The sequence below is a fragment of the Grampus griseus genome, assembly GCF_964374135.1.
Source record: "Grampus griseus genome assembly, chromosome: 16".
Classification (NCBI taxonomy): Eukaryota; Metazoa; Chordata; class Mammalia; order Artiodactyla; family Delphinidae; genus Grampus; species Grampus griseus.
Genome location: NC_139010.1, coordinates 27,389,743 through 27,406,341, shown reverse-complemented (window position 1 = coordinate 27,406,341; position 16,599 = coordinate 27,389,743). Strand labels below are relative to the sequence as shown.

Below are 16,599 nucleotides of genomic sequence, written 5' to 3'. Positions count from 1 at the left end.
TTGTCTAGAATTTTGTTACAGTAGTATTTGGAATTTATTAAGTTTTAACAATAAGAAAAGAAGAATACTGCATTTTCGTTCTTTGTCACAATCAAAATAAGTATAGAATTTTGCAAATTGAGCGAAATTTGCATATTGTTCAACATTTTATAATAATATAATTGTATAGCAACTTTAATTACATTTTTCAACAATAATTATAATGATACACATTATAAAGCATTAATTTAGGGACTTCCCTGGTGGTCCAGTGGTTAAGACTTTGCCTTCCAATGCATAGGGTGTGGGTTCGATCCCTGGTCAGGGAGTTAAGATCCCACATGCCTCGCGGCCCAAAAAATAACCAAAACATAAAACAGAAGCAATACTGTAACAAATTCAATAAAGACTTAAAAAAAAAGCATTAATTTAACTTGAAGTATATATACATGCCTAATTCAAGGTAGCAAGCAGAACTCCAATTGTTGATCATTACAGCTTCTGCTTGCTGTAATATTAACTTGCATCCCAGTCCATGAGCTGCCTTTACAGTTATTATGTACTGTATACCTTAAATATTCTCTTGATGTTATTGGTCTATGAAAACTATGCATCTCTAAATTAAGAGCTTAACTAATATATCAGGTAGCAGGAACTTCTTTAGTTCCTTAGGTCCATTACTAGGGTTATATAGTGTTCATGGGAATCATGGGTAAACATAAAATATCATTAGCAAATCAGAAGAATTAGGGTTAATGGCAAAAATTAAGAAGAAAATAAGAGGAAGGAATGGAACTCAGAAAAAGTGGTATACATGAAGAGTGGTAGAATATCACCCAGTGCCTCATAGATCCCTTCCTACTTTTTTTTTTTTAATTTATTTTACTTATTTTTTGGCTGAGTTGGGTCTTTGTTGCTGTGCACGGGCTTTCTCTAGTTGCAGAGAGCGGGGGCTTCTCGTTGCAGTGTGCGGGCTTCTCATTGCGGTGGCTTCTCTTCTTGCGGAGCATGGACTCTAGGCTCGCGGGCTCTAGAGCACAGGCTCAGTAGCTGTGGCTCACAGGCTTAGTTGCTCCGCAGCATGTGGGATCTTCCCAGACCAGGGCTTGAACCTGTGTCCCCTGCATTGGCAGGAGGATTCTTCACCACTGCGCCACCAGGGAAGCCCCCTTTGTACTTGTTGAATAGGAAGCTCTTTCTAGTCTGTCTTCTAACTAGTTTCACAACGAACCATAGAAGTACTTTTAAAGGTTTTTTTTTTTATGTAACTCATGATGAATGCAAATTGTGAAAAGTTCAGATCTTTCTAAATTGTAAATTTAAATGTCTACCAGAACAGTAGTAATGATGGTGAAATGTAAACTATTCAATGTCAGTTTTTTTCTATATATCATCTCCCTTTATATTCAAAGATGACACTTCTGAGTTAGAAAAAACAATCTGAGTTCTTTTACCTTTTGCAGTTCAGCCATTAACAAACCTCAAAACCTTTCAATTTTCTGCCAGTTAAACTTGAAATTGGCCTGAAACCTTTGCTTAAAATGAATTACCCCTATTTTATTCAGGATTTTTGCCTGTTGCAACTGATTTTCCTTTGTCCACAGCTATTCTACATAATGTTATGTAATGTTTTTTTTGCATCCTTAACACTTTTCTTCCACCTTCCCTGCTTGTAGTTTGTGCTTTCTACATTTTGGGGTTCCTTTGGAATCCATTCTCTGCATCTGTTCATGCATAGATTTATTTGCCACGGTCCAGGACCTTATTGCAAGTGGTTCTGTTCCCCAATTTGCTGATGTTCACAGAGGCAGGTAAGTGACATAGCTGGGCCCACATATAAGCAGCGTCAGGTCATAGAGTCATATAGGACCACTGCACTAACAACTCTGATAGGTTCTGGAGCTTGATAGCTCTAAGTGAAAAGGAGCTAGAAATGTGGAATTAAATTCCCTGGATCAGCATCCATTACAGGAAGGAATGAGATGTTTGAGTTCTTTTCTATTTTCTCTTCCTAGATATAGTGTGTGTTTTTGGTCTTGCTTACTTTAATATTCCAGAAAATTTTATTCCTCTTTTAAAATAAACAGGTGGAATGCCCCTGATGACATTCACTCAGAAAGTGCCTTGCTCTCCTTTCAGGGAAATTGAATTTTACAAATTAATTCTGGACGTTTCCCCTCCAATTGATTTCTTTCTGTACCATTAAATGACCATTTGTATTCTCCTTTTCTGGGTATCATATTTGTACTTAAACCTACATTGGTCACTGTTGAGTTGTGTTTGAGCAGTGTTTGTTACGTTAAAAAGGACTTGGGGCTTGGGAGAGCTCATCCTGTGTCTAGATTGACATCTAGAACTCTAGGGGTTCCTGTTCCTCTGGGCTAGTGTTTACCTTTTCCAATCAAATACTGACTTCTGAACTAATCCCAAGGGCTTTTTCCTGACGCTGTGGACTGGGAGCAGAAATGCTGCCTTAGTAAGAGAGGTCCAGGAAGCAGTAAGCTTCATCTTTCCTCAGCCTGCCTGGCCTTTGGTGAGTTTGGGAGTGTTGACAGAGTTCTGAGCCTTCCTGGCAGAGAAGGAAGGTCAGAAAGAGAGAAGTCCAAGGGCAGGGGGCCAGGTCCTTATTTGCCTCGTTAGGGAGAATTCAGTGTTGTCTGTCTGGTTGGCAGGGCATACCTTATCACAGAGACTCAGCATTTCAGCAGTTTGCAAAGGAAAGTGATATGAAGGGACAGCTGCAAATCAGCCACAATGTAGATCTGAGGAGATCAAGCATTTACTTCACTTGGAAGAAAGAGAGAAGGAAGGAAGCTGAGGGCTTAGCAGGGTAAGTTACTTTTCCATCAACTCCTCTGCTTGCTTAGTTTATAGTTGAGTAAAGTATTTATCACTCCAGGGAGTGTTAATCACTGATAAAGCTGCTGAATGTTGTCCTAATAGCAATGTTTCTAATGTGTTTCTCCTTTTCTTTTTCTCTTTCCTAACCCCTTTTGAGGATCCCCAATGATGAGCTTCACTCACCCTTCTCTTCCCTACTCCCTAAAGACATTTTTTGTTTGCTGGTGAACTTGAGAAAATTAGATGGGCCTCACTGGTCTGGAGATGGTGAGAAGATGACTATGATTTAGGTGAAATTTGAGGCTGTTGGTGGTAAGGAGGGGTGAATATGGGAGACCTAGGTGTGGGGATAAGCTAGCTAATATTTTAGAGAATTTAGAGATGAAGGATAAGAGTTTTTGTAGGCCATCCAGTTCATGTCTCCTCTCCAGTCCTTGGTGTTGGTGTTCTCTCTCTTATATACTGGGAATAAATTAGACCCCAAGTCACTGCCTTTGTTTCTCTCAGGTCAACTCCCCACCCCCAAACTTGGAGGATACTAGGCCTCATTGCAGGAAAGTTAGAACTAGGGGGGCTGGGTACACAAACTCAGACATGAGCCTGATGATATATACAGATGCAAATGCAAAGACCTGGCTCCTCATTCCCACCTTCTTACCTTCCTGCCAGAAAATTATCCATTTGTATCAGGAACCCACTGTAGACACAGAGGAAAATATGGCATCAGGGGTTTCACCAACTTCATGCCTCGCCAAGCTGTGTGATCGATCCCTTGACTTCCAGCCAGTTCATCCAGTCTTCCAGTGGACTTAATCTTCCATTGGAGGAAGATCGCTCATTGGAAAGGTGGATAAGTACCTTTCTGGTCTTAATTGGCTTCCATTGCAGAATAAAGGCCTTTGGTTGAATATCAGGAAGATATTTATTATTACTTCTGGAATTTAAGACTATTGATTTATCTCAAAGATACTTTTCCTCGATACCTGTAAAGAAAAGATGAGTCCATTCTTTCAAGGTTTAAGAAGGTGGTGTCTTGCCAGAGGGGGCTGGGTAGATACAGCATATGAGTACTTATTCTAGAATTGCAGTGGTTCTGGGAATGTGATGAGAATGTTTGGTGATTAAAAGTGGAGGAAAGGGCTTCCCTGGTGGCACAGTGGTTAAGAATCCACCTGCCAATGCAGGAGACACAGGTTTGAGCCCTGGTTCGGGAAGATCCCACATGATGCAGAGCAACTAAGCCCGTGTGTCACAACTACTGAGGCTGCACTGTAGTGCCCGCAAGCCACAACTACTGACGCCTGCATGCCTAGATCCCGTGCTCCACAACAAGAGAAGCCACCGCAATGGGAAGCCTGCGCACCGCAACGAAGAGTAGCCCCCACTCCCTGCAACTAGAGAAAGCCTGTGCGCAACAACAAAGACCCAATGCAGCCAAAAATAAATAAATTTTTTTAAAAAAAGTGGAGGGAAGAGCCAGGTCAGTTTTTGGAAATGGTGTCCTAAGGTTTGAAGGCAATTCCATCTGCCCTTTAGGAAAGAGAGAGAACCCTTAAATCCTAAAATAATGTACTATCTTTAGGTCTAATTTCTTCTTTATTGGTGGGAATGTAGAAGATGTGATACGCAGATGAACTTAGTTATCTCTGTTTTGTGGACTCTGAAACTGGCCGTTCATCTGTGGGATGAGGGGGGAGAATAGGGGTGGAATGAAAGGACGAGGAGAAAGAAACTACAAAGGAAAATCAAATTAGTTCCTCCATTAACCTGAGGACCGTGGTTTGCAAGAGCCATGTTGTAAGATAATGGATATTAGCTGGATGATTTGGGGAGGGTTTTTGTTTGATTGTTCTGCCACCTACATCTCAGCTGAATGATGATTCTGGAGTTTTTTCCTAACAGATCTAGTTCAGAAGGATTAAATGTCAGACCATTTTTGTAACAAAACACAATTCTTGATTTGAACTTTTACCTCATTGACAATAAAAAACAACCACTGTCAGCATTATCCTCTTCATTTCCCTGTCCCTGAAGGCAGTTTATCTGGGGAATAAAACAATTTTTTAGCTTCAAAATCTCTATAGATACCTTTCTTCTTTTTTAAATTGAGGTGAAATTCACATAACATAAAATTAATCCTTTTAAAGTGAGCAATTAAATGACATTGAGTACATTCACGTTGTTGTGCACCCACTACCTCTATCTAGTTCTAAAACGTTTTCATCACCCCCCCCAAAAAGCCTATAACCATTAATCAGTTACTCCTCATTCCCCCTTCCACCCAGCCCTTGGCAACCACGGATCTGCTTTGTCTCTGAATTTACCTATTCTTGATATTTCATATAAATGCAATCATATAATGTGTCGTTTTGTGTCTGGCTTCTTTAACTTAGCATAATGTTTTTGAGGTTCATCCACATTGTACCATGTATCAGTACATTTCTTTTTATGGCTGAATTTATATATATATACATATATATATATACACACACATATATATGTGTATATATATGTGTGTGTGTGTGTATATATATGTGTATATATATATATATCCCAATTTGTTTATTCATTTATCTTTTGATAACCTTTAGTTTGTTTCTACCTTTTGGCTACTGTGAATAGTGCTGCTATGGACATTTGTGTATAAGCATTTGTTTGCATACCTGTTTTCAGTTATTTTGGGTGTATACCTAAGAGTGAAATTGCTGGGTCATATGATAATTCTCTATTTAACTTTTTGCAGAGCTGCCATACTGTTTTGCACAGCAGCTGCACCATTTTACATTCCTACCATCAGTGTAGGAAGGTTCCGGTTTTTCTGCATCCTCACCAACACTTGTTGTTTTCTAGTTTTTTGATGATAGCCATCCTAATGGGAGTAAAGTGGTGTCTGTGGTTTTGATTTGCCTTTGATTAGTCGTGTTGAGTATCATGTGCTTCTTGGAAATTTGTATATTTTCTTTGGAGAAATGTCTATTCAAGTCTTTTGCCCATTTTGTAATTGGGCTGTTTGTTGTTGTTGAGTTTCAGGTGTTCTTTACATATTCAGGATATTAATCTCTTATCAGATATATGATTTACAAGTATTTTCTCCCATTCTATGGGTTGCCATTTCACTTTGTCCTTTGATGCACAAAAGTTTTAAAATTTTGATATAGTCCAGTTTATCTATTTTTTCTTTTATTGCTTGTGCTTTTGGTGTCGTATTCAAGAACTTGGCAAATACAGTATCATGAAGCTTTTCCCCTGTGTTCTTCTAAGACTTTATAGTGGTTTTTTTTTTAACATGAAAGTTACCATTAAAAAAATTTTTTTTTCATTAGTTAATTTATTTTTGGCTGTGTTGGGTCTTTGTTGCTGCACGCAGGCTTCAGTAGTTGTGGCTCATGGGCACTAGAGTGCAGGCTCAGTAGTTGTGGTGCACGGCCTTAGTTGCTCCGCGGCATGTGGGAGCTTCCCGGAGCAGGGATTGAGCCCGTGTCCCCTGCATTGGCAGGTGGATTCTTAACCACTGTGCCACCAGGGAAGCCCCTAAGACTTTATATATAGTTTTTCTCTCTTACACTTAGATCTTTAGACTTAATAATCCAGCTCAAACCATTCTAGTTCCTTAGTTCCCAGAATTTTCCCATCTACATTTGTTATGGTCACATTCTTCTTTGTGTTTAGAGTTCCTGTTTCCCTATCTTTGTGTATTCACAGTATTGCCATATTTCATGGTCTGTTCCAACTGCTGCTTCATAAAGTCTGTCTGTAGCTCACCAACTGAGAGACACTCTTCTTCTGATCTCCCATTAGTGCTCTAGTTTCACTTTTCTTGTAGGATTTATACACTGCCTTATATTATAGTTTATATCTAACGTCTAAGACATATAGATGTTAAGTATGTTTTTTCACATTTGTTTCTGTTATAATATTTTGCAAATGATTTTATCTGTTTATCAATAAATATTTATGTTTTATTTTTTCCAGTATAGTCCCTTTTGTTTACTCAACCCTCGTGGAAGGAATGGGAAAAGACAGGCCAGGGAAGGAGGACACCACAAGAGTTCTCTCTAGGTAGTGAGTGGGTGTGGGTTTAGTTCTACTTCAGAACTCACCTTTTTAGAAAATTTTCCTAATAATGTGCATAACTTGGCATTGTAGTGCTAATTTGGTATTGCATTTGATTTCTACTTTTTGGTTTATTGCTTATAAATGTGATGATAGGTTTTTTAAAATGAATGTTTTCCTTCCCCAACTAGATTAGATTGACTGTTTCTCTAGTTAGATGGTAGTTTCGGACAACCAAAACTTTTTTTTTTTTTTTTTGCAGTACGCGGGCCTCTCACTGTTGTGGCCTCTCCCGTAGCGGAGCACAGGCTCCGGACGTGCAGGCTCAGCGGCCATGGCTCACGGGCCCAGCCGCTCCGCGGCATGTGGGATCTTCCTGGACCGGGGCACGAATCCGTGTCCCCTGCATCGGCAGTTGGACTCTCAACAACTGCGCCACCAGGGAAGCCCAACCAAAACTTTTGTTGCTTTTTCCTCTAAGTTGATGTTTTAAAATACACAAATAGTATACGAATATATTCTTTGTATAAAAAGTCACACATTACAAACAAGTCTAAAGTTCCCTTTTATCGATCCAATTCCCATCCTAGTGCCTTTTCCCTTCCTCAGAGTTAATCACTGTTATCAATTTTATATGAGCCCTGCCAGACTTTTCTAGGCATCTATATTATATATAGAACTTCATGTATAATACATATATGTATAATTATAGTCACATATAATTATTTCTCTTTTTCACAACTGCCTGTGGTGATCAATAATCTGTAGATATGAAATAAATCTTACTGATACCTGGGCCTGAGAGACTGGAATGACAAGTGAAAGGTCAAACATATGAAAAAGCATCATATGTGTCCAACTTACAAAATTCCATTCCATATCTGTTCTACGTATAGTCCCCAGGTATCACTGGACAGGCCATGGCTCCACGGTCCCGATGACGAAGGCACAAGAAACTCCCCTCATCAGTGGCTCCCGTGGTTGTGACCCCACCCACAGTTGTGACTCCTGTGCCTCTGACCCTCTCAAAACCTGGACCTAGCATTGATACACTTGGCTTCTTCTCCTTGGAGAATAATGTTCCTGGCCTATCCCAGCTGATCCTTCAAAGCTGAACATGAAAAGCTATGAAGAATACAAGTGAGTGACTAACTCTATGGAAGAGTGATATATTGTCACTGGTAGAAGTGATTCATAAGGTGGAGAGGGAGTATAGCTTGGGGAATATGGGGTATTTGCAATGAGGGATTTTCTCATCCTGACTTTTGCCAGTTTTATTACTATAGAAGAAATATAATTTGCTTAAAAGAGAAACAATGGGAGTAGGAGAGGTGCAAATATATAGGAGACAAGGTAAGAGTCATGAGAAATTTTGGAGGTGTTTTTCGTATTGCCACTCCTTCTTCATGCTGTTTCTGCAGGTTGGTGCTAGATGGGGATACTCCTGTATCAGGCTTTGGATATCGATGCCTTCAAGAAATGTTCCAGAAGATGGAGGACACATTCCGATTCTGTGCTCACTGTAAAGTACTCCCTAGTGGCCTTTCAAACTCCAGGGTCCTCCGGCAAGAGGTGATTAGTTGGGGGCTAATAGGGGAGACATCCGGAATGATCCTATTCTAAGACCTCATCGCAGGAGGAAAGGTCTGAGAATTTTCAGAATAACTTCAGGCTTGCTCCTCATTTTGTGTGATCTAGGCCACAGAGAAATTAGAAAAGGGTTGCTTATAAGACTCCTGATTATTTTGGTATTATGGGGAGGTTAGACCGGAGTATAATCCTTTCTACCTCTCTCCTCCTTTTTTTTTTTCTTTTTTTTTGCGGTACGCGGGCCTCTCACTGTTGTGGCCTCTCCCGTTGCGGAGCACAAACTCCGGACGCGCAGGCTCAGTGGCCATGTCTCGCGGGCCTAGCCGCTCCGCGGCATGTAGGATCTTCCTGGACCAGGGCACAAACCCGTGTCCCCTGCGTCGGCAGGCGGACTCTTAACCACTGCGCCACCAGGGAAGCCCTACCTCTCTTCTCTTGAGCACTTAAGTGGTAAGACCGTATCTGTCTGGGGAGGTTGGGGTCAAGCCACACCTGTGATAACAGGGCAGCCACAAACTCCTGCTGTTTTTTTGTTTCTGTAAGGGATGTAAAAAGTTAGTTCTAGACAGAGGCTGAGGTGTCACTGTAACCCAAGAGAAAAATTACGTTCCCACTCCCTCCTGCCTCCTGTGCCAAACATAGTCCCCAAATTTGTTGCAGCAGCTGTCATTCCTCTCCCTACTTTCCTCACCCGGTGATCTTTCTTCCCAGGTGCAGGAATATCAGTTCCCTTCCCCAGGAGTCCCCCATTCACCTTTGAGGTATAGGAACATCTGTTTCTGGGCCTCATTCTCTCAGGTGCAGAAGTGTCTATTACTGTGGTCCAGAGTGCCAGAGGTCAGACTGGCCAGCACACAGGAGGGTTTGTCAAGAGCTGCGTCTTGTAGCTGTGGACCGTCTCATGGAATGGCCTCTGGTCACAGGTGGAGTGACAGTATTGGGGAATTTTGCCATAATGGTCATAGTTGATGGTACTTGGAGAAATATATGAAAGTGTGTTGTTTTGAGGAAAAAATGAGGAACTGAGTGGGACAGGGCAGTCTTGGGGACAGGTTGGGAGAATGAACATGGAGGGAATATTGAAGCCAGGGAAGGATTAGGTCATTTCTTATTCCTTCTTTCCTGCAGGTGGTTTTGTCCTTCCCTCAGGACCTTGGTCTTGGCTGACTGAAGGCGCACAGGGCTGGGACACCTGGTTTTCTATGTGACGTTTACAGCTAGAGGCTACTCTGGATGCTATGCTTGGTAGTCAGGCCATGACCACCCTGTGGGCCAGTGTAGGATGGCCAAGGCCAGATCCAGATGTCCTGCAGGGCTCTTTGAAGCGGTTGCTGACAGATGCCCTGTCACAGCCCTTGACACTGGGCTTTGGGCTTCGGGCCTTGGGGATAAATGTTGGGAGGGTCAGGGGAAGCACAGTGCACGTGGTTGGTGCTTCTCATGCAGAGACGTTCCTTACTCACCCTGGGACTATGATGAACTTGGCTACATGTTTCCTGGGCACCTTGGCCTCCATGTAATCATGGTTGGTGTAGATGTAGCTGCTGGCTTTTCACAGAGTGCCTCACCTTCACTCCTGGAACCTGGCACAGTTCAGCTTAGTAGCCATAGGGGCCTCTATCATGACTTCTGGGAGGAGCAGGTAGAGTCTGGGCAGATAGCCCATCCAGATTTGGTGGTGGCATTCCATCCAGGTAAGAGTCATTTGTTTGGGGGAATACAGGGTCGGTCCTCTGGGAGTTTTCCATCCTGGCTCTTGTACCTTTGGAACCCCATTCATTTGGTCAGGTTGAGCGTAATATAATGAAGACCTTGGTTGATCATTAGCCATATGTGCTACACCTGGGTCCATAATTTTCCATTAAAGAATCTGGGGCGGGTGATGGTGGTAAATGAGCATTGGAGGTGAGCAAGGTGAGGGGTGGACGCAGTCAAAGAAGTATGTTGGTTAGGGTCTGCCTTAGCATTTCCCCTTTCTATTTCCATCTCCATTTTTGTTCCATAGGTTTCCATGCTTCCCTGGACCTGATGGAGGCTTGGCTGCCCACCCTCTTGCTACTTCGTGATTATGAGATCCCTACAATGATTACTGTTTACAGGTTTTGACCTCCTCCTATTTGTGATACCTCCCCAATTCACTCACACCTCTATGTAGATGAGCTCATTTCTCTCCCCCTTGCTCATCTTCTGCCTTCTGGTGAGGATTTTCTTCCTTCCCATGCTTGGCTTTCTCATCCCTTCAAAGTGCTATGCTAGTTAATTGAGTAGTTAGTCTAGACATTTGGGAGGGAGGGATAGCTGTTGCGTTAGTCCAGCCTTAGGTAATTTTTGGGATTGATGAGCAGTTCCTCTCCTATCTCTTTCATAATCAGCAGGGCAATTTTTCTTATCTGTCTCCCATAGCCAGCAGGAGTTGGCAGCCTCTTTGCAGATTCTGGTGGACATGGATACACACATCACAGCCTGTGGAGCTAATCCTTTTGCGTCCCTCAAACCTGAACAGGTCTACTCCAACCCCAACAAGCAGCCAGTATACTGCAGTGCCTACTATATCACGTTTCTTGGAAGCTCCTGCCAGCTGGATAAGAGGCAATTGGAAGAGAAAGTAAATGGCAGGGTATAAATAGCTGAGCCAGATCCTGACTGGGTGTCTAGAAAATGCAGAGATTGTGATGAAATTACCTGCTGATGCCAGATTATTGCCAACTTTCAAATCCACTATATCGTAAACAATTCACTTGTCCTGGTAGATTCTAAGCTGAATGGGAGCTCCTGTATGATGTGACTCATTTCCAAGAGGTTAGCCACATGTAGCTTCTAGAGACAGGATTCTAGATTTAGTGTGTGGAGACAGGATTCTAGATTTAGTGTGTGACAAAAGGCCCTTATATCAGTCTTTGTAGAGCCTTAAGTTCCTAAGAGTTTCCTTCATGAGAAAGTTATACGTTTTGACTTTAACCGGATGGCACCAAGGAGAAGAATGGCACCTTATTCTTCTGAAAAAGACTTTCTTCTTATACAGCAATTTGGGCTAAAAAATGCAGAAGTCTTAATGACTTGAAGTAGTGGAAAAATGAGGAAGTAGAGAAGTGGTTGGGAACGTGGGGGAGGTTGTGAGGATTGGCACACTGTTCTACTTCCTGGCTTTTTCGAGATACATGTCTCATTTTCCTATTTTCTCTTGGGGACTTCTAATTTTAGAGCAGCTTTTTGCCCTTGTGTTGTATTTTAGGTATCCCAAGGTGTATCAGGGTTACTTGAATACACTGGAGTTTGTTATCACCTGGTCTATACCACAATAAACTCAGTTTGGGGCTTCTTAAGTCACTTGTTTTATCTTATTTCCTGTTCACTGCCAAGTGTTACTTGTCTACACAGAACATCTCAAGATTGGAGGTTTCTCTCTTGCCAAAGGAGTGATTAACATCAGCTCTCTTTTTGGGTCTGCCATTCTACCACACCCTGTCTATTGTCATCCTTCTCTTATCACACTCTCAGGATTAGGATATTCCCTGGATATTCATTTCTACAACTTGCTGTGACCTCAGCCTCTCCACTTACATCCAGAATATATATATAGAACTCTTACAACTCGATAATAAAAGGACAAATAACTCAATTTAAAAGTGGGCAAATGATCTGAACAGATGTTTCTCCAAAGAAGATATACAAATGATCGATCAGCACATGAAAAGATGCTCAACATCGTTAGTCATCTGGAAATACAAATCAAAACCACAATGAAAGAAAGTGCTTCTTTTGCTAGGATGACAACAATAAAAAAGACAGATAATAACAAGTGTTAACGAGGATGTAGAGAAATTGCAGCCCTCGTACACTGCTAGTAGGGATGTAAAATGGTGCAGCTATTTTGGAAAACAGTCTGGCAGTTTCTCAAGAAGTTAAACATTAAGTTACCATTTGATCCAGTTATTCTGCTCCTAGGTGTGTACTCATGAGAAATGAAAATATTTGTGCACAAATGTTCACAGCAGCATTATTCATAATAGCCAAAAGGTAAAAATAACCCAAGTGTCCATCAACTTGTGAATAGATAAACAAAATGTGGCATATACATATAATGAAATATTTGGCCATAGAAAAGAATGAAGTACTGATTCATGCTACAACATGGATGAACTTTGAAAATACGCTCATCCATGTTCATGTTAAGTGAAAATCCAGTCATAAAAGACCACATATTATCTGAGTGCATTTATATAAAATGTCTAGAGTTGGCAAATCTATGGAGACAGAAAGTAGATGAGTGGCAGCATAGAGATGAGGATGGTGAGCATATTGGGGATGATGGCTAAAGTGTATGGGCTTTATTTTTGGGGTGATATAAATGTTCTAAAATTGTGATGGTACAACTCTGAATATATTAAAAACCATTGAATTGTACACTTTACATCAGTGAATTATATCTCAATAAAGCTGTTACCAAAAACAGTTTTTTAAATCAGAGTGTAAAAAATGAGAATATTTGTTAAGTGCTTAACAGTGTCTAGCATATAGTATGTATTTAATAAATGGTAGCTATTATTGAATACATACCACTTTGAATATTATTCAGTAAGATAAATAGATTGAACTTACTGAGCAAGATGGTTCGACAATGGAAAAACCAGTCAGAATGCCATTTTTGTGGTTCAGATGATGTAATGCATGTATCAACTAAAGTGACCAATGGTAGTAGTTAGGGAAAAGAAGAGGTCTAGCTATAACAAGGAAAGTAAACAGGTAGATAATATTTTGTAGCTAGAATGTGAAAGTAAAATCTATAGGGCTTAATTGCTGATTGTTTTGGGTGAAATGTGATATATCTATCAGAATCTAATCAGGAGACAGAAACCACACAGTAACAGGTGACACAAAAAATTCCAGCTTAGAGTGGTGGTGACAGTACATAAAAGTGCCTTAGCTTCATGCTAGATGCTGAGGATTCCAAATGGCTTTTACCCTTAGAGTGTTTACAGTTTAATAAAAGACTGATGTTAAGCAGGGGCAATATAATGAGTTACATTTTCTAAAGTCAGCATATGAAGTGAAAAAGCTGTATTTTCAAAACTACATTGAAATTCCCTTAGGATAACACTCCATTGTGGATTCCAACATATCCTTATCTCAACAAGTCTATCAGAGCCAATTATTTCCTCCACTATTGGAAACAGACCTCTGTTTATTTAGTTGATCACTGGATGAAATAATTGGCTTGAGTCTGGGAGGCCCTGTTGTAGTCAACCAAGTATTTACTGAACATTTTATTTCTAGACTCTAGAGATATCCCTGTTCTCAAGGAGTGTACATTCCGAGGGCAGCAGGGGGAGATGACAAACAGTAAATACAGAATTTTATATGCTTTTAAGTGCTACAAAGAAAATTAAATAGGGTGATTAGTGTGTATAACTGGTAGTGGTGTTAGTGACAGTGGGGCTACTAATGCTACAATGTTCAGGGAATACATACCTCTCTGAGGAGATGGATGACATTTGAGATGTAACATGCAATAGAGAACATTGCAAATAGGAGCAATAACAAATGTAAAGATCCTGGGAATCTCTGGTGTGTTTGGTCACAAGCTTGGTATGTTTAGACAGAAGGCCATTTTGACCAGAGTTTGGTGCTTGAGAAGGAAGGTGAAGAGGGATGAGATCAGAGAGGTAGGCAGTAGCCAGATTATGTGGGGCTTAATAGACCATGGCTAGGAGTTTGGATTTTATTCTGGTTCCAGTGGGAAGCTAGTGGAGGAGTTTAATCAGGGAATTATATGACCAAATCCGTTATTTAGGAAGATTAGTCTAACTCAGAGTTTCTTAACCTCAGTATTACTGACATTTCAGGCTGAATAATTCTTTGTTGTAGGGGGATGTCCAGTGCATTGTAGAATGTTTAGTAACATCCCTGGCCTCTCCCCATTGATACTAGTAAAACCCTCCTCCCTAGTTGTGACAACCAAAAACGTCTCCAGACATTGCCAAATGTCCCTTTGGGGACAAAATTACTGCTCTGTCTGTACAAAACGTAGGTATGTTTATTTTAATTATATATATATATATATATATATTTTTTTTTTTTTTTTTTTTTTTTTTGCTGCCACACTGCTTGGCATGCAGAACTTCCCTGACCAGGGATTGAACCCACGCTCCCCTGCATTGGAAGCACAGTCTCAATCACTGGACCACCAGGGAAGTCCGGTATGTGTGTTTAAACACAGTGCAATATTCACATTAGGAGAAGCATAATGTCTCCTATTTTATGTGAACTCTGGAGCATATGATGACCTTCAGAGGTGTTTTGTTTTTGCTAAGTTCATGTGGTTGAATACAGGCAAGTTAAATACTCATGTGCTATGACTACTGGGTTTTTTTTTTTTTTTTCGCTGCGTTGGGTCTTTGTTGCTGCGCGCAGGCTTTCTCTGGTTGCGGTGAGTGGGGGCTACTCTGTTGCAGTGCGCAGATTTCTCATTGCGGTGGCTTCTCTTGTTGCGGAGCACGGGCTCTAGGCCCGTGGGCTCAGTAGTTGTGACTTGCAGGCTCTAGAGTGCAGGCTCAGTAGTTGTGGCACACGGGCTTAGTTGTTACGTGGCATGTGGAATCTTTCCGGACCAGGGATCGAACCCATGTCCCCTGCATTGACAGGCAGATTCTTAACCACTGTGCCACCAGGGAAGCCCATGACTACTGTTAAATGTGTCACAGCAGACATCTATAAAAGGTTTTCTTGGGTGCAAAAAAGGGAGTCTACCCAAGGGAAGGTAAAGAAAAGAAGGTCAGGAAAAGCTTCTTGAGGCAGGAAGGAGATGGGTGATCTTTGAATTGAGTCTTAATAGATTCATAATTGTTAAAAGGCAGGCAGTGCTTTCTAGGCAGAGGCAGCATGAGGAAAGGGTCTCTGGCCCTGGAGGTCCTTGTATGTCAAGAAAGAAGGACAAATTGAAAGGATGAAGTGGGAAATCTAGTGGTATCTACCTGAATAGACTATCGGATATTTGGGCCTATAGCTCAGGAAAGTGGGCAGGAAATAGGAGGTTTGGAAAATAACCTCTCAAGCTGATAGTTAAGGCAGAGGGAAGGGTGGGGATGAGATCACCTAGGTAGTAATATAGAGCAAAGGAGTAAGGACAGGCTTCTTAGGGAATGCTTAAATTCCAGAGGTCTCCAGGCAGATTGGACAGAAAGGCCCAATATTTTCCAGACCGATTGGTGAGAGCTGGGGAATTAATGCTGGGTATCCAGAGTGTTGTGCAGTTTTGTTTAAATTTGGCAGTGACCTTTCTCAAGTACCTTCCACTTCACTCCTGTTTTAGGGCCATGTATATCTTGCTTTTGCCACTTAAAAATTTAATCCACCCTATCCCACCCCCATGAGGCAGGTTTTGGGTAGAAAAGCATGTGGAGTAATAGGTTAATAGTTCTTAAACTTTAGTGTGCATAGAACCACGTGGAGGGCTTGTTAAAACAGATTGCTGGGCTTCATCTCTAGAATTTAATTCATTAGGTCTAAGGTGGAGCCCAATGAGTTGCATTTCTAACAAGTTACCAGGTAATGTGGTGGCTGCCAGTCTGGGGACCACAGTTTGAGAACCACTGTAAAAGGTAGCCAACTGGTTCTTTGCTCTGGAATATAAACTTTCTTAATGAGTTTAAGATACTGGTCTGGGCCCTTGAAATTGCCTCAAATGTTTAATGGTAGGGCTCTAGTGTGAGGGGAGCCTGGAATCACCTAACAACTCCCTTTTGGAGTGGTTTTGATTAGTGCATCTCCTGTTCCCACTATCTAGGAGCCTCATAAATATTAATTCAATTCACAAGGGACTAATAAAAGACACCGTCTTTGTCCTCAGAAGATAGGGAGGACGGCACATCAGGCGGAGAGGCTGCCCCTGGCCTCCCAGTTTCGAGCCCTTCTTTGCCGCCCACCACTGAAGGGGCTTCGGGATTCCTCAGGACGGCTTCAACTTCCCAAATGGCTTGAGAGAGCCCAGAAGGAACTGTGATAAAACTGGCTGGTGCACCCGAAGAGAGCGTCTTCTCGCAGGTGGGGCGGCGAGGCGGGGCGGAAGGGAAAGCCGGAGCAGCGGCACCGACAGCCGCCTGGACTGGCCCTGTCGGCACCGCCCCCTGCGATCCTAAC

General features: G+C 41.7%; 1 protein-coding gene across 1 annotated transcript; it reads left to right on the top strand.

Annotated features, from left to right (window-relative positions):
* Positions 1-7,778: 7,778 nt before the first annotated feature.
* On the top strand, positions 7,779-12,925 carry MSS51 (MSS51 mitochondrial translational activator). Its single transcript, XM_082674182.1, is given in 10 exon segments — positions 7,779-7,811; positions 7,815-7,977; positions 7,980-8,013; positions 8,295-8,445; positions 9,257-9,386; positions 9,592-9,668; positions 9,672-9,927; positions 9,930-10,157; positions 10,469-10,562; positions 10,867-12,925. Coding segments are annotated over 10 exon segments (1,371 nt in total). The 5' UTR covers positions 7,779-7,793; the 3' UTR covers positions 11,087-12,925.
* The last annotated feature ends 3,674 nt before the right edge of the window (positions 12,926-16,599 follow it).